Source organism: Sphaeramia orbicularis, chromosome 17, assembly GCF_902148855.1.
Source record: "Sphaeramia orbicularis chromosome 17, fSphaOr1.1, whole genome shotgun sequence".
Taxonomy (NCBI): Eukaryota; Metazoa; Chordata; class Actinopteri; order Kurtiformes; family Apogonidae; genus Sphaeramia; species Sphaeramia orbicularis.
In genome coordinates this window covers 24228471-24245830 of record NC_043973.1, presented here as the reverse complement: position 1 = coordinate 24245830, position 17360 = coordinate 24228471, and the positions used below count along the sequence as shown (strand labels likewise).

Sequence of the window (17360 nt, the reverse complement as noted above, 5' to 3'; positions counted from 1 at the left end):
GCATTTACCAAACATATGCATAGTGTCCACATTACAGCTACCCATTCACAGCTTTTCCGACCGGTGATACAACCTATTTGCATTTTCACTCCACTATACGAGGGAAGTGATGCTCCATTAATACATATCGTACGTCCTGCTTTAAATGCTTCGCAGCACGTTGGAGGTAAAGTGGAGGGAGACGAGCATCCCTGACAGCATGGCCTTGTCTCTGCTCGTCAGTCAGAACGAACCTTTACGGCTGCTCTGCTTTCCCTCTGCACCTCCTGTTCATGTGAGCAGAAAGAGCGAGTCTGGAGGCGTCGTGATGCCCATCTCAATGAGAAGAGGGGGGTGGAGTTGGAGTAGGACAAAAAAGGGAGGTGGTGCACAGAGCAGTGGGGGAAAGAGATGTTGCGGGTTGTAGCACACATACAAGAAAACCTAGAGGGACTGTTATCAAAAAATAAAGAGTATGAAGGAGGAAGTCAAGCAGTGAGTCTGGAGGAGGCGTGATGCTCATCTTAATGTGCTATGGAAGGCAGGAGATGGATCGGTGTCTGAGAAAGGAGGTGTAAATAATGTTTGTCTAATGTAATGCATAAGAAGTACTCAAAACTATTGTGGTTACTGTTTAATCAGCATCTCAGTATGACGTCCCCCTCATTTCCATTTATAGTTCATTATATGCAGCCTTATTAAAGCTTTACCTTAATTACCAGGGCTCCACATTTGTAGACTCACCACAAACACAGAGCTGTTATTCAACCTTGTGATTTCTCAGCACTAAGCAAGAGGAGTTACATTACTGGCAAAACTTGCTGCCTAAGCATGAAATGTACCTCCTAAAGAGGGGAGTAGTTTGACCTTCAGATTAGAAATTCAGACAACTTCTGTAAGCCAGGCTTATAACAAGCTTTATTAAAAGTCATGACCAGACATTGATGCCAGTGGATGGTCATCGCTTCAATTCAGAGACTGGAGCATCGTTTTTCTTGTCATGAAGTCAGGATCACTTTTCCACTCGATACCAGCGTCCCCTGGTTTGAAACTTTCCTCTCTGCAGCTATGCCTCTCCCTGCAAGAGAACATTAAACTCTTTCCAGGGATGATGCAATGAATAGTCATAGAGACCCAGAATTGATATACATTGCATTAAATGAAAGTCTGGTTTGGAATAACTTAGCATGAAATCTGTTTCCTTTAATGGAATCAAATGAAGACAGCAATTAAGTGACATGTCAAATCTTGTCAGTTTTAAGAGTGAACTGAGGTTTTATATAGTATTGCTGGACAAGCATTATACAAATAATTTCAGTGTTGAGGCATAACCAGACAGAGCGTGTGCTTTGAGTGGACCATTTTAAAAGCAGAAAAATAAGGATGCAGATCATCTTCGAGTTTGTATCTGATCAGATAGTCAGTCCATCTCCAGTTCCTACAGATAAGCTACTACTTACGTTGCCGGTGGCAGGACTGTTGACAGGAGTTGGTGCTGCTTGGAGAGCACACTGCTGCAGTACAGTGGATGTACACCTGGGGGGGGGGGGTTAAGGGGTGGACATTTAGTTACAGACATGTTCTTTGTGTAGAGGAAAAAAAGATAAAAATTAACCAGATACTTTACCGAATCAGTCTGAGGACTAAAGATCTTTGGCTCCACAAATGCAAACATCTTCATGATAAAACGTTTATGGTGCATTGGAAAACGGAGCCCAGAGGACTCATCCACAGGTACCACTATGGTCTGGTAGTGGTCATCAGGATAAGGACACCTGTAGCCAAGAAGCGCTCATACTTAGCGAATAAACCAGCTTCCTCTATTTAAGAGGATTCATTCACATCTCATCATACCCATTAGTTAGGAGGTCCCACTGAGGCAGGCTGTGAGGACTGGAGCTGCTTGTGGCCCAACAGTGCTCCAGAGTCAGGATGATGTTTGGATCCTCCTTCCCCAGAATGAGAACTTCCACATAAATGGGCTCCCTCATCACTTTAGTGATTGGGTAATCTTCTGGAGCGTAGAAGGAGCTATATGCTGCAGTCTCTGAAAATTAAACATAACTGGTATCAGTATTTACAAAAGGATGAACATCTGTAATGTTGTCGTTTAGTATCGCCATGACATTTGTAGGGTGGTAACTAGGGATGTAACGATATGAAAATTTCATATCATGGTTATTGTGACCAAAATTATCAGTTATTATCGCAGTTTTGTTGAAATTGTGCTCAAAATGTTCAAAAAGTACTTATACACACTGAAATAATTTTACCAATTTATAGTTTGAAAAAAAAAAAAAAACAACAACAAAAAAAACAAATAATATAATTGACACAATGTACCTTCTGTTGGCAGAAACAGTCAAATATTAACCCTTAGTGGTCTGAGCCTATTTTTGGTTTTTCACTCCTTTTGATATACTATTTAAAGAAATGTTTATTATACCCATGTTTGGTATCTTTTTTTTCCAGCACAACTTCATTTATATCAACTGCCTATTAATTTTTTTCCACTTTAACCTACTATATCAACATAAAAGGCTAGAAAACACAAAAAAAAAAATATATAAAATCCGATTTGAAAAATGCATATTATTTATTGCATAAATAACACACAGACGCTTAACAAACCTTTTCAAAGACTTTAAAAGTGAATATTGGTTCCAAATTTTAGTTATATAAAATCAAATTTGTAATAAATTAAAACTATAATCAAATATTTGACATAAAAGCATATCTTTACGTCGGTGTTTTCTCCAGAAAAGTGTGGTAATCATAAGAATTTAAATACTAACAGTCTGCAATTTTACCGCGGGTTATCATTTTACCGGTAATCGTTACATCCCTAGTGGTAACTAATGATTATTTTCATTGTCGATTCATATTTGAGCCTGAAACTCACCCTCCACACATCCCTTAGTGTGACACTGTCCATTTCCCAGTCTGAGCTCCACCCTGAGGGGCCCTGTACCAGCAACAGACAGAGGTGCAGGAAGGTCCTTCACCTCTAGGACGAGCGCCTCCACAGCAGTGGCAGAATATTTGCACTGGAACAACAGCCTGTTAAAAAAAAAAAAAATATGACTTAATCTCTCAAAATTCCAGTTGAAACAAAAACCACAGAAGCTGAATGACTTTGTGTACTCACTCAAAATGGCTGTCTCTGGTGATTGATCCTCTGGGCCCAACACCCACCTCATATGAGGAAGCCATGTGGTTTTCATACACAACAAAATCAGCTTCATCCTGCATAGGGTAGATGGCACAAATGAGTGTTTGACAGTTATGGTTAAAAAGAACCAAGACAAGTAGTTGTGAGATTCTCCCCTTTTTTTTTTAAAAAAAAATGACAGAAAAAAAGTCTGATTAATGTACAAACAAACTGAAACAACATGGCCTGTAAAACCACCCTTTAACTCTTTCATGCATAGTGGTCACTACAGTGGACAGCTAGTCTTCAGCTGTTCTCTTGTATATTCATGGGTTTTGTTGTTTTAGTTCTTATCAGCCAACACAGTGGACACTTATACATCATCCCATACACTGCAATTCATCCCATTACTGTAACTTTGCTGTTCTTGATAAACCTGATCTGCAGTAACATGTTTTAGTGTAAATCAATTGTTATTTGTTAGACAAAAAGTTTTTTGGTTTTTTTTGCATATTACCTCCATGAAGTGAGTAATGACTAGCAGTAGAATATGTTAAAATGTGAGAAAACATCAGATTAGTAGGATTAAAATCTTTTCTTTTGTTTTTATCTCACTTTCTGATATTGGGTTTTAAACACGTTTCTTTACTTCAAAAATTAAACGCATGGACATTTTTGTAACTTCATTAAAAAAACTCAATTGCTTTATTTTCATGCCTAAGGGGGGGATAAAAACAAGAAAGAAAAAAATCTTGACTATGGTTGTCATAATTCGTGCATGAAAGGGTTAAATAAATAACGCACATTATTGTACTTTAACAGTGTTTAAACCTCTAAAAGGTGGTGTATTTTACTAACAAGTGTTCATCTTGAGTTCACAGGTTCTATAAAGTAAAGGCTTTCCCAACAACACCTGGAAACCAGTCAGTTTCTTATGCACTGGTACCGACCCAAAACAACATGAAAATACTTTAGCATTTAAATGATTAGATATCAAAATGTTCCAAGTTTTTCCAAAAGTTCAGACAAAGTTTGTTTTTCTTACCCATTTTCCATCTACTAAATGATAAGATTTTAATTGCAACCCCCCGCCCCCCCAAACATTTTCATATTAGATCAAAAACCAAAACTACACCCACACTGACTGTCGTGCCACATGCAGTTACAGGGAACTGAAAGATAGCAAAAGCAGACGTGACTCCTGCAGGGCTACATGAAGGATCATTGGATTCCAGCAGAACGATCGTTTCCACATCTATAGGGGGCTGAATGGTGTCTCGAGACACAACCACCACAAACTGCCCGTCTTTGGTACACTGCACAGTCACTAAGTGAGAAGAACGAGGGAATTCCTCTGTCAGAACCGTTTAGAGATATTTTACACTCTTCATGTAGAATTTGACACTCCCAAAAAAAAAAAAAAAAAAAAACAATACCTGCTTTGCCGTAGTAGCACTGTCGGCCATCAAAGCAGCAGTTTACGCTCTCACACTGTTCAGGGGTGATATCTGAAGTCCCACAACGTATCTTCTCATGCTCCTCCACTTGACACTTGTCAAAGGGAGGTGTAGGTGAAGGGACCTTAGACTGTTGTTGAGGAACAATGGGAGGGGGAGACCAGTGCTTTGGCACCAATGGCACATACTGACCAGCAGTGACATCACAAGCCAAAAGTACTATCAGAACACCAAACAGATCCTTGAAGAGCTCCATTATGGTGTTGGAATCTATGTAGTGGCCAAACCCGCAACAACAGGATTCAGTGCATGAGAGGCTGTCTTTATACATGATTGATTATCAACAACTCCACCTCTTGTCATTAGAAGTCAATTGCGTGCCAGCTCTGCAGAGTTAATCAGCTCTGGTGAACAGGTGGAGTTATTGTGTGCTCATCCATCTGCAGAGAAGCCATTACACCAGTCAAAGTTGAGTGTATGTTTTCTGGAAGGAGACTTGAGAGGCGTTGTTATGGAGCAGTAAGCTGCAGGCTGTGAATTTTGTAACACCTGGTTGTGTTTACTTCAAATTTGAACCCGAGTGTGTTCAGTGAATCCGTCCACCTTTATTATGACCCCGTTCCTGTAGATAGAGGAAAAATCTGCTGTATTACATTTTTGTTTTTCTTCCACCTTCCTCCCACTTGCACTACCTGAATAAAAGCTTTGTTTCTTATACAGATGTATGGGCGGTACACACAGGAGCTGGGTGTGTATGCCAAGGAGGAAGCGGCCCGCCTACGGGATGGAGGAGTGCGGGACGGCGGTGGACTGCGGAGGAACACCAGCGTCCGCAGTCGCGCTGCAGACCTGCTGGAGTACGAGAAAGACCCCTGTGCAAAGTGCCAGTGTAAGTGACCACAAAGCCTGAATGTAGTCCCAATGTCCCTGTGCACTTAAGTGTCATCTTGCACCTTCATCATATTGAACATCACAGGTTATTTCACACTTTACAATTTAGTTTCGCACCAGACACTTTTATTATCCAGATTTTTTTTTTATCCATGTCTGTTTTTGTTCTTCTAATTTATTATGTACATTTTTTTCAGTTTTTCCCTAAATGTGTCCTAATTTGGGTGTCTGTCTCTGTCTCTCTGCAGTAAAAAATAAATTGTCAAAAATTTAGAATTTCTCAGCACAAAAATTAAAGATTCATTGTGCAAACTTTTGGGGAATTTAAGACATCTAATTGTAGAAAAAATATCCAGTTTTATGTTTAAATCATTTACATCAACAGAGGGATTGACAGTAGCTCAGAGCTGACTTGATAGATTTTTTTTTTTTTTTTTTTTCATTTCATTGTAAGTAAAAACAAAAATCCCAAATGGGAAAATTAACTGTGGGGAGGAAATTCAGGAAAGAAAAAAAGTTCATATCTTACATCTTTCCATCCATTACTATTGTCTGAAAACTCAGTTGGTTCATCATAATTGTGGTTTAAACGTTTGCCAGTTGAATTTATTTCTTTCAATATGTCGTGGGGTTCTTTCCCACACTGCTCAAAAAATAACACCACAGGCGTAGTTGAAGGTGCAAAAAGATGGTGGTGATTTATTTGCTGTCGGCCTCCCAAAGTGCAGTGCAATATATGTACAAAGTGACGTCAAAAATTAAAAAAAAAAAAAAAACTATTTACAAATTTACAAAACACAAGAAAAACACATCCGAGTAGAGTTCTCCAATAACTCACAAAAATCACAGAGGTTAAACGATCCACAGTACAATTGTCAGCTCTTTCCATCCACTACTGTTGTCTGAAAACTCAGTTGGTTCATCATAATTGTGGTTTAAAAGTTTTCCAGTTGAATTTATTTCTTTCAATAAGATACGACTCGAACTAGTGACTGGGGACTTAATATACAGTGGGTATTCAGTATTCAATAAGTATTCAGACCCCTTAAATTTTGCTTTTTAAAATCATTTAAGTTCATTTTGTCCTAATTACTGTACGCACAGCACCCCATTTTGACAGAAAAAACAGAATTGTAGATATTTTTGCAGATTTATTAAAAAAGAAAAACTGAAATATTACATGGTCACAAGTTTTGAGACCCTTTACTGAGTATTGAGTAGAAGAACCCTTTTCAGCTAATACAGCCATGAGTCTTCTTGGGAATGATGCAACAAGTTTTTCACAGAGAATGAAAAATTTAAGGGGGTTTAAATACTTTCCGTACCCACTGTATGTAAGAGGTTTTGTCATTTGTTGTTGACGTCTTATGCTTCCACATTAAACTGCTGGGTTGGATCCTGTACTGTTGTTTCACTGTCTTCTAGAGTTTGTCTCAGTGTTTCTAACATTTGTTACTACAGCTTTTCATCCATGCATGCATTCTAATATGACGTTTATTTCTTGTACTGCATCAGTGAACATTAGCCCATATACAGTTACTGCTGCTGCCATCTTTTCCACTTCTCCAAAATGTAAAATCTAAATTGGATTTGATTTTTGCTTTTCAACTACAACAGGATGGAAATGCATGAACTGGTTCTATAGTTGTACTTTCACGTTTTTAAAGGCCACTGTAGTGGAGGGTGAGGTGGGCTGCAATCTGCAGCTTCTCCACTAGATGCCACTGTATATCACACTCTGAAGCTTTAATTGAAATACCTTTTAATTAACCCTATGAGAACATTTCTTAACAGAATGGCATCTTAAAACAAAAAAAACTTCAAATAGCAAACTGAAATCTAAAGTCTAAATCCAGGAAATGTAAGTCTGTAAATCTATTATAACTTTATTCTTTTCATTAAAAATTTGTCCTGAGTCAAAGTAATGTATTTTTAAGGCAAGGCAGGTTTATTTCTACAAGACAATTCAAAGTGCTTTACATAAAACATTAAAAGCATTACAGCAGAAGGCATGAGAAAAACAAACAAACAAACAAAAATCAGATATAAACAGATAAAACAGACAAGCAGATAAAACAGATAAAAACTTTTAGCTTAAAAGGAATAGTGCAGATCTGAACTGATGAATAAAAACTCTACTCAAATGCAGCTGAGAACAGGTGAGTCTTTAACCTGGATTCAAATAAACTCAGTGTTTCAGCTGATCTGAGGTTTTCTAGGAGTTTGTTCCAGACATGTGGAGCACAGAAGCTGAACGCAGCTTCTCCGTGTCTGGTTCTGACTCTGGGAACTGACAACAGACCGGATCCAGATGACCTTAGGGGTCTGGTGGGTTCATAAATTAAATTTTTAAATGAACCTATTTCATAAGATAAAAAGACACATACTGTACATAATCATACAAACGCTGATACTCATCCAGACTACTTCTCGTAGTGTACTTCAAAGGTGCAGTATGTAGGAATGATGTTCTAAATGGCCCTGACTGTCACCAGACATTAAAGAGTCATGTTCATTTCAAATACTGATATCACTGACAGTAGTAGTCCAGCCAGAATATTTGCATTTGAAAAGCTCAGTGTCAGCCCCGAAATGATGTTTATGTTGACATTGTGTGTTTTGGTGTGATGCTCCACCCATCACCTATCTCCCAGTCACAGAGTCGGTAGCCTTTCAGCATCCAGGTTGCCAGTTCCCACTGAGCTGCAGCTGGCACATTTCTGATCATAAATGTCTGACGTTAATAAACTTAAAAGGCCTCTTATTATTCCCAAATACGTCGTGACAAAGTGAGAAACAAAACAAGGATATGTATAGGAGATGCTTTTGAAACGTGGAGACGGCTGAAAGCAGAGAAGAATTTTAAGACTGAAGCCGGCTCTGCTTTAGTCCGACCACCGTAAGAATCACTGAGAGCCGGGGCCGCGGTCTCTTCACCTGGCCCTGGTGAAGAGACTGCCGGTCCGGGACTGGTGAAGAGACCGGGTACTGGTGTAGGACTTGTCTCTTGCCATGGTAGCTCCTTGTAGTTCAGTGTTTTCTGTGAGAGTGACCTCTTCATGTAGCGGTGTGTAATCCAAAAGGGGAGGGGGGTCGGTAGTCCAGCCTGTGTGGTTTGGCCAGGGGGTGGTGGTGGGGAAGGGCATAGGTAGCGATCTGTTCCGCTTGTACTTTGCGGAAGTAAAAGTGAAACTTAAGGCTTATTTACCTTTTCTCTATCTCCTGAATCTTCGCAAACTTTCATTTGAGTGGGTAGGATGTTTGTCCTGTTCTGTGATATTATACTAGGGATGCACCGATACTGATACGGGTATCGGCATCGGCTCCGATACTCAGTGTGTGTACTCGTACTCATAAAAGACATCCGATACAAATGCACCGATACCACTTACGGCCATGTGACATTCACAGTTCAGTGCAGCAGGTACGAGGAGGAGGAATAATGTGTGGGGAGTGTGAAGAGTGTGGAGATTTTTCAAAATAAATGACGGTGATAAAAGTAACGCTGACTGTAAGTAACGTTAAAGACACAGACAGATACGGACGCAGCATTCTGTCCGTCCTCTGCGTACATTCCATCCGTTTTCCAGGTGCTGGCGGATGCGTAAACAGAATGAGAATACCAGCGGGTGTACAGAGCGGTGTGGACCGCCACCAACAGAAGTGAAAACGAAATTTATCGCTCATTTCTCTTTTCTCTACCTGCTGAAGCTAAGCTGTTAAACCTTACCAGTGAAAACGCTGCAGTATCACATTAGTGTTACCTCTGTCGTCTCCATGTTTGTTATTACTGACTTTCTTCTTCTTCTTTTCAAAAAACTTTACTCTTCTTCGTGGTATTTGTCCAGTATGGTTAATTCAGAGTGGCGCCCCCTGGTGGATTAAATGAGAAACGCTCATTCCAACACATTAAATGTCAGTAGCAGCACTTTTTTCCAGTCAGACTAATGACAACGACAATAAAGCACATTTACAAAAGGAACTAAGAACTGGAATGGGATTATTAAGTACTCGAATCGGTACTCGGTATCGGCAAGTACTCAAATGTAAGTACTCGTACTCGGTCTGGAAAAAAGTGGTATCGGTGCATCCCTATATTATACTTATGTATAATAAGTCTGGTGATGATTTTTTTGCATGAAATTTATGATGTGGTGGCAAGGATTAGTGGAAATGCTGGTAGTAGATGCTCATGCTGGATCTGGCAACCCCTAGCCTGGGGGAAGGTGGAGGGGATATCACACTACAGTATTTTGAATGTGATTGCAGTACCAGTTTTGGCCACAATCCTACATGCAGCACCTTAAGTGGTCACACTAACACCTCATGACCAAAGGCTGTGGTGGGGGTAGTCAGCCTTAACGCGGCGCTCCAGTAAGCATGAAAGTAGTGTGAAAACACCATTTTTTTTCTTTTAAGCTACATTAGAGTTCACTGTTATCCTGATCAGATACAAGAGGGGATTAAAGGTGACTGATCTGTGCAGTGACCTCCAGCCAACAGAACCGTCTCAATGTCAGACAAAGAGAGCCCCCTCTGCTGGCTGTGTGCTCGTCTGTGTGTGAAGACTTTTATAGGTTTTAAGTGCGTGTGTGTGTGTGTGTGTGTGTGTGTGAGTGTAGTTTGGTTTGTTTGAGCAGGAGTCAGATCTGAACCGTCAGATTATTTTACGTCTAGTCTTCCCAGATGACTGCAGATAAGGAGTGGCACCGAAGAGCGCTGCACTTCAAACTGATGTACTGACACTCACACTGTGTTTATGTCTTCCATTTGCCTGTTTGTTCTTTTTTTTTTTTTTTTTTTTTTTTTTTGATTACAGCGTCATTTGCCTTTTAGTTAGACTATTTCAACAAGCCAACAGAATTACAATGTGCTTCATAGTCCCGGTTGAGTTGAAGCAATTGAAGAAGTGATCTGTAAACACCATCATAGAAAAACATGTTGCTATTACAGCGTTTATTTTAAGCACTACCTATCACCTGTAGTGAAAATGAAAAAAAAAAAAAATGGATTTACTGCAATTTTATAATGAATGTGCAGTGTTTTGTATGGCCCAACTGAGCTGCAGCATCCTCCAAGGAAAACAAAAAAATAGCCAAAATGATTAAAAAGGCAGTTGTACATGAATAAATCTGAAGCTTGATGACCACAATGATTATGTACAGCTATTTATCTTGAAAAATGCTCTGAAAGACGAATTTTTAACCAGGACTGGACACTTTAAATAATAAATGGTCTGTCACAAGTGTGTTTGCATGTTCAAGGAATACAACAATAAGATGCATTTTGAGGCAATGTGCTACATATACAACAAATTTGTCATTGTGAAAAAGCTGTCAAGCTGTCTGAATTTAATTTGCAGACAATATTTTTACTAATTAGATAAGATTTATCCCACCATGGGGAAATTTCACAGTTAATAGCAGCAACATATAACAAGCAAATGCAGAAAAAAGACAGGTAGAAAACCACAAATGAGTGAAAAATGAAAATATTTTTGATTTTATTTTAAATAACATTTAAAACCAATATAACAAGAAAAATCAATATAAAAAAGGAAACAAATTTGAAAAGGAGTGGAATGAAGTTCAACTTATATACTCCTGCCCCCTTTATTACTGACCATAAATTCCCATGTCAGCTCCCTTAACTAAGATTAACAAATTTTATTAGATGGATGGATGGATGGATAGTGTACTTTATTTATCCCGAATTGGGAAATTAGTATAGCAGCTGCATGACACATATTCAATAACAACATAATACAACAGCAAACATGAGTAAAGAGAATATAACACAAGAGTAAACACTATACTGTGTACACTATTAATTAGAAGTATAAAAAGATCTGGGTAGAATCTGGATAATAACTATAATGTGCTGAAATAGAGCTGTAAGGTGCAAAACAAGTTGAAATATTCCAACCGCGAATGTGCAAAATGATATTTAAGTGCAAATACATATCAAAATAAATTCTGACAAAGCCTGTCCAAAACCTAAAAATGCTATACATATCAAAAATGAACTCTGTCCATTTGATAACAGTGTTACACATCAAAATAAACTATCCATTTCATAGAAATAAGACACATATCAAAAGTAAACTGTCCATGTCATGACAGTCATACACATCAAAAAAATAAAAAAATAAATAAAAAAATAATAAAATAAATAATAAATGAAATAAAATCTAAAGATACAAATAAGAAATTCTGTATTTATATAGATAAATAAACTAAAAAATAATCTTTTAAGTTGATCTTAGTTTAATATGTTTCATCAGTGACCTGTACAGTGGTGCATGGGAAACACTGGGCACTAGAGCCTCAGAGTGAAGCAGGCGGACACATACAGCTGTAAAAATGTGCAGTCTTTCATTTACTCTTTCTATGTCAGTATGGCCTACTGGAATGAAAAATATTGCCCAGCCCTGTGTTGGATGATCTCAGGGAAAGTGAGAGAAATTATGTTTCACACGTGCTCGCACAACTGAGCCAGCATGGCCGTTTTCCAAATACTTCGTCTCTTTGCCCTTGTGACTACTGATCTGATTAAAGCGGGATAGATTGTACCGTAGGTGAAAGCTACACTACATCAGCCAGCCTCGCTCACTTGCCATAATGGAAGCCATTTAAAACAATCACTTTCAGATCAGGGGCCAGAGTGATTTGTGTGCTCGCTGTCTGTGTTCTGTGTGAGCTTAAAGATCAAGAGGTGTTTGTATTTTTAGACCGGTCCTTGGATAGATGCTCAGGCTGGACGCTTTCTGCTCTTGTCTTTTTAGGTTGTCTTTTTTTTTATGCTTAAGGAGATAGTCCTCAGATTTAGTGGGAGTGGGAGGTTCAGTGTTTGCCTCTTCATGTATTGTGTGGGAACATCTCTGTGGGTACAGGACTACAAGCATGTTCCTCGGTTCAGATCAGTAATCGGAGCTGGAGCTTTTGAGCATGGCAGCCTACACAAGCAGCCAAAAGGCTGTGTTACTGGTTGTGATGGAGAGCAAAAAAAAAAAACCATGCTGCTCTATAGTTCTGTTTATTTTGACTCATGGGCTGAATCATCATAGAACTTAGAGCTGACGTTACTTAGATGTCTGTCTACCATCAGTCTGTTGTCTTGAGTTTGCATTAGTTTTTTATAGTGTATTTATGTAAAAATGTCCCGTGTTCTAGCATTATTCCTAATTATAGCTCGTTGGCATAATGTGGTGTAATGTAGAACTAGCAGAGGTGAAAAAATGTCTGGCGTTGGGTGGGATTTTTTTTACAGGATCAGGAGAAGACATCTGTGAGCGCCGCTGAGCATGCGGATGTGAGCGCTAGCCAAGATGCACACGGAAGTATGTGGCTTTGCAGGTGCCAGACAAGATGTGTGTGTATGTGAGAGAGAAATAAAAAGAGAAGCTGGTGGAGTGGGATTTGGGGAATTTCCACAGCCCCTCTCATTGGAATGTCCACTGAACTGTGAAATAAAAATTATAGATCCAAGAAAACATGCCTTCAGACTCTAGTTAAATCTGCAGATAGATTTCTCCACGACCTTTGAATTTCTTTCCACTTAGAGGCAACTTGCCACTAAGCAGGTGGCCTAGCTGTCGGGCAGCTTGCACCGACATGCACACATTTGTCCCCAGGGAGACTCAGCATCCCCCTGTGACCTGAATCATGCACCAGGGAGTCTGCCACACTGCTCCTTTTGTTCTTCTTCTTTATTAATTACGTGAATAGCAAACAGAAAGATACATGTGACCGACGTCATCATGAGGGAGCGTGACTTTTAAAAGAGTGATATTTTGCTTTTTTAAATGGAATTATGCATTTTAAAACATTTCTCTGTGGTCTACATGAACTGTAAATGCTATGCTTGGGTCTGAATTCTTCATTAAACTCCACAGGTCCATCTTCAACCCTATTTCTGAGTAATGACACCAGAAAGGTGGTTTTGAGCGCTGGCCCTTTAAATGCACGAGTCACTTCAGGCCCCACCCCTTCCAGGTTGTTGACTGTGCTTTCTGTCCCATTCAACCACTTGTGTTCGTTAATACAACCAACAACTAAACATTTTAGATAATTGGCTCCAAGTTTGGACATATTTTCAGTTTTTAGCTTACCGGCCCGTAAGCTATTGTCATGATGCGGCGTCTGGCATCCGTTACAAAAATTTCAATCGTCGTCTTCTCCGAAACTACAGTTCCGATTGACTTCAAACTCTGTATACAGCTTCTTTATGATGATGTCAACAAAAGTTAGTGAAATTATTTCGATCCGGATCTGATTCTAGATTTGGTGCGACTTTGAAAAATTTCCCCATTATAAGAGATAGGAAGTGGATCGATGCAATAACTCAGTAAATATAAATGATATCAAGTGTAAATTTCTACAGTCCAGCCCTGATGGGGAGATAACCAAAACATAATGACCACATGCTGATCAGGATCTTCTTCTGGATCCGGGAACTTACGGAAAATTTAACATGGGCTCTTAAGGGGAAAAAATTTCAATCGTCTTCTTCTCCGAAACTACAGTTCTGATTGACTTCAAACTTGGTATACAGCTTCTTTACGATGGTGTCAACACAAGATATTGAAATTATTTGGATTCGGATCCTGATTCTGGATTTGGTACCACATTGAAAAATGTTCCCATTATAACAGATAGGAAGTGGATTGATTCAATAAATCAGTATCAATGATATCAAGTTGGAATTTGAATTTTTTTACACATCTGATTGGAATTTGACCAAAACATGGGCTATTTCTGTAATATAGTAAATACACAGAACTGGGTGATAATAAATGGCATCTGGATACATTTCCCAAAGCTTTTAATTTGACCGGTAAGCTACAGGGCCATTGGTCCTATTTTTACTACAACCGCTGCTGCTAACAAACAATTATGTCGTACTCAGAGAAATGTTTGTCGAAGTCTTGACCTTATATGTGCAAATGTTGTGACGTAACTAGTTACAGATGTAACAAATTAAGCAGGAATTAAAACCGGTTAAAGAAATCCACTCGATTTTTGTCGAAATGAATATAAAGATAGCTTTGCAGCACCTGGAGGGTTCAAATTCAAACTTTATGAACTGTTAGGGTCCAAATACACAAATAAATGAACCAAAGACTAACAAAAGTGAGTTTAGCAAAATATGACCCCTTTAAGTGTGATTGTAAACATTTTACACAAGCAGCAGAGTGGAGCAAAGCCAATGCGTTTCTACTGACGACAAATTTATATACTATATATTAGATGTAGATTGATTAGTCGGTGCCAATAGGATGTTTTGCTAAGTATCGATAGGGACAGAACTGAGTACTGACAGTGGTCAGGATCTGAAGCCCTTTGTCCAACTTTGGAAGATTCAGTCTGTCCCACTTTTAGAATTTGTAGACTTTTTCCTTTCATAGCCTTCACCCCACTCATTAACCTATACATCTGTGGAAAATATGTACTCTAATAATAATAATAATAATAATAATAATAATAATAATAATAATAATAATAATAATAATTAAGTGTATTTATATAGCACTTTTTGCAGTAAGGTTTCACACAATGGTTTACAGTAAAGTCAGAAGTAAAATACATAGTAAAATAGGCAACAACACACACAGATAAATACACAGGTATAAAAACATACAGCTACATACAACAGAGACAAGCATAAAAATATAAAAGAAAATGGTGATAACTCCCCCCACCCCCAAACTAAAAGCTTGTCTATACAAGAAGGTTTTCAGTTGTTTTTTAAAAGCCAATTGACTTTAAAGTGCGAGGTGCCAGTGGCAGGGCATTCCAAAGTCTGGAGGCCACAGCTTGGAATGCTCTGTTTTGGAAGTGAGTGCAGGGGATAACCAACTGGCACTGACCCAAGGATCTAAGAGCCCGTGGAGGGTTGTGCCATTCTAGCAACTCTAAAATGTAGACAAGGGGCTTGGGCGTTTAAAGCTTTAAAAGTAAGAACTAAAATTTTCAAATGTATCCTAAAAATAACTGGGAGCCGGTGTAGTTCTGCTAAATTGGTGTGATTTGTGCTCTATTACTGGTGTGAGTTAAAAGCCTTGCAGCAGAGTTCTGAACAGCCTGAGGACGATGAAGAACCTTCTGTTTTAGACAAATAAAAAGGCTGTTACAGTAGTCTAGGTGGGAAGAAATAAAAGCTTGAATGGTCATCTCCAGTTCGGCTTTTTTTACTCTTACTGAACTAAGAAAAAATTATTGTGTATTTGTTCATATATTTTAAAGGGGTCATATTTTGCTAAACCCATTTTTATTAGTCTTTGGTACATTTGTTTATGTATTTGAACCCTAATAGTTCAAAACGTTTGAATTTGGAAGCTCCAGGTGCTGCAAAGAAATCTTTATATTCATTTTGGCCAAAATCGAGTGGATTTCTACAACCTGTTTTAATTCCTGCTTAATTTGTTATGTCACGACATTTACACATACACTATATTGCCAAAAATATTTGGTCACCTGCCTTGACTCACATATGAATTTAAGTGACATCCCATTCCTAGTCTTTGGGGTTCAATATGACGTGGGTCCACCCTTTGCAGCTATAACAGCTTCAACTCTTCTGGGAAGGCTGTCCACAAGGTTTAGGAGTGTGTTCATGGGAATTTTTGACCATTCTTCCAGAAGCGCATTTGTGAGGTCACACACTGATGTTGGACAGAAGGCCTGGCTCTCAGTCTCCGCTCTAATTCATCCCAAAGGTGTTCTATGGGGTTGAGGTCAGGACTGTGTGCAGGCCAGTCCAGTTCATCCACACCAGACTCTGTCATCCATGTCTTTATGGACCTTGCTTTGTGCACTGGTGCACAGTCATGTTGGAAGAGGAAGGGGCCAGCTCCAAACTGTTCCCACAAAGTTGGGAGCATGGAATTGTCCAAAATGTCTTGGTGTGCTGAAGCATTCCCAGTTCCTTTCACTGGAACTAAGGGGCCAAGCCCAGCTCCTGAAAAACAACCCCACACCATAACCCCCCTCCTCCAAACTTTACACTTGACACAATGCGGTCCCACAAGTATCATTCTCCTGGCGACCGCCAAACCCAGACCCGTCCATCAGATTGCCAGATGGAGATGCGCAATTCGTCACTCCAGAGAACGCGCCTCCATTGCTCTAGAGTCCAGTGGCGGCGTGCTTTACACCACTGCATCCAGCGCTTTGCATTGCACTTGGTGATGTATGGCTTGGATGCAGCTGCTCGGCCATGGAAACCCATTCCATGAGGCTCTCTGCGCACTGTTCTGGAGCTAATCTGAAGGCCACATGAAGTTTGGAGGTCTGTAGTGATTGACTCTACAGAAAGTTGGCAACCTCTTCGCACTATGCGTCTAAGCATCCACTGACCCTGCTCCGTCAGTTTACGTGGTCTACCAGTTCAAGGCTGAGTTGCTGTCGTTTCCAAACACTTCCACTTTCTTATAATACAGCTGACAGTTGACTGTGGAATATTTAGGAGTGAGGAAATTTCACCACTCGATTTGTTGCACAGGTGGCATCCTATCACAGTTCCATGCTGGAATTCACTGAGCTCCTGAGAGCGACCCATTCTTTCACAAATGTTTGTAAAAGCAGTCTGCATGCCTAGGTGCTTGATTTTATACACCTGTGGTCATGGAAGTGATTGGAACACCTGATTCTGATTATTTGGATGGGTGAGCCAATACTTTTGGCAATATAGTGTATAAGGTCAAGACTTCCGATGAACATTTCTCTGAGTACGCCATAACTGTTTATCAGCAGCGGCGGTTGTAGTGAAAACTGAAAATATGTCCAAACTTCAAGCCGACTACCTAAAATGTTCAGTTGTTGGTTGAATGGGACAGAGCAGCACAGCCAACAATCTGGAGGGGGCGGGGCTCAAAACAACCT

At 39.5% G+C, this 17360-nt stretch overlaps 2 protein-coding genes across 2 annotated transcripts in view; one reads left to right on the top strand and one right to left on the bottom strand.

The window, feature by feature from the left end:
• The window catches only part of clcn2a (chloride channel, voltage-sensitive 2a), a 96587-nt gene that overhangs the window by 19726 nt on the left and 59501 nt on the right, over positions 1 to 17360 (top strand). Inside the window, exon 2 of the mRNA XM_030161417.1 lies at positions 5308 to 5476. Within this exon, the coding sequence (XP_030017277.1) occupies positions 5308 to 5476 (169 nt within the window). The remainder of the gene's footprint in view (positions 1 to 5307; positions 5477 to 17360) is intronic.
• On the bottom strand, positions 978 to 4843 carry LOC115437366 (zona pellucida sperm-binding protein 4-like). Its single transcript, XM_030160594.1, has 8 exons — positions 4567 to 4843; positions 4270 to 4457; positions 3128 to 3225; positions 2882 to 3039; positions 1834 to 2026; positions 1607 to 1754; positions 1440 to 1515; positions 978 to 1057 (listed from the first exon to the last, which is right to left on the bottom strand). Exons 1-8 carry the CDS (start codon positions 4841 to 4843, stop codon positions 978 to 980), a joined length of 1218 nt encoding a protein of 405 aa, XP_030016454.1.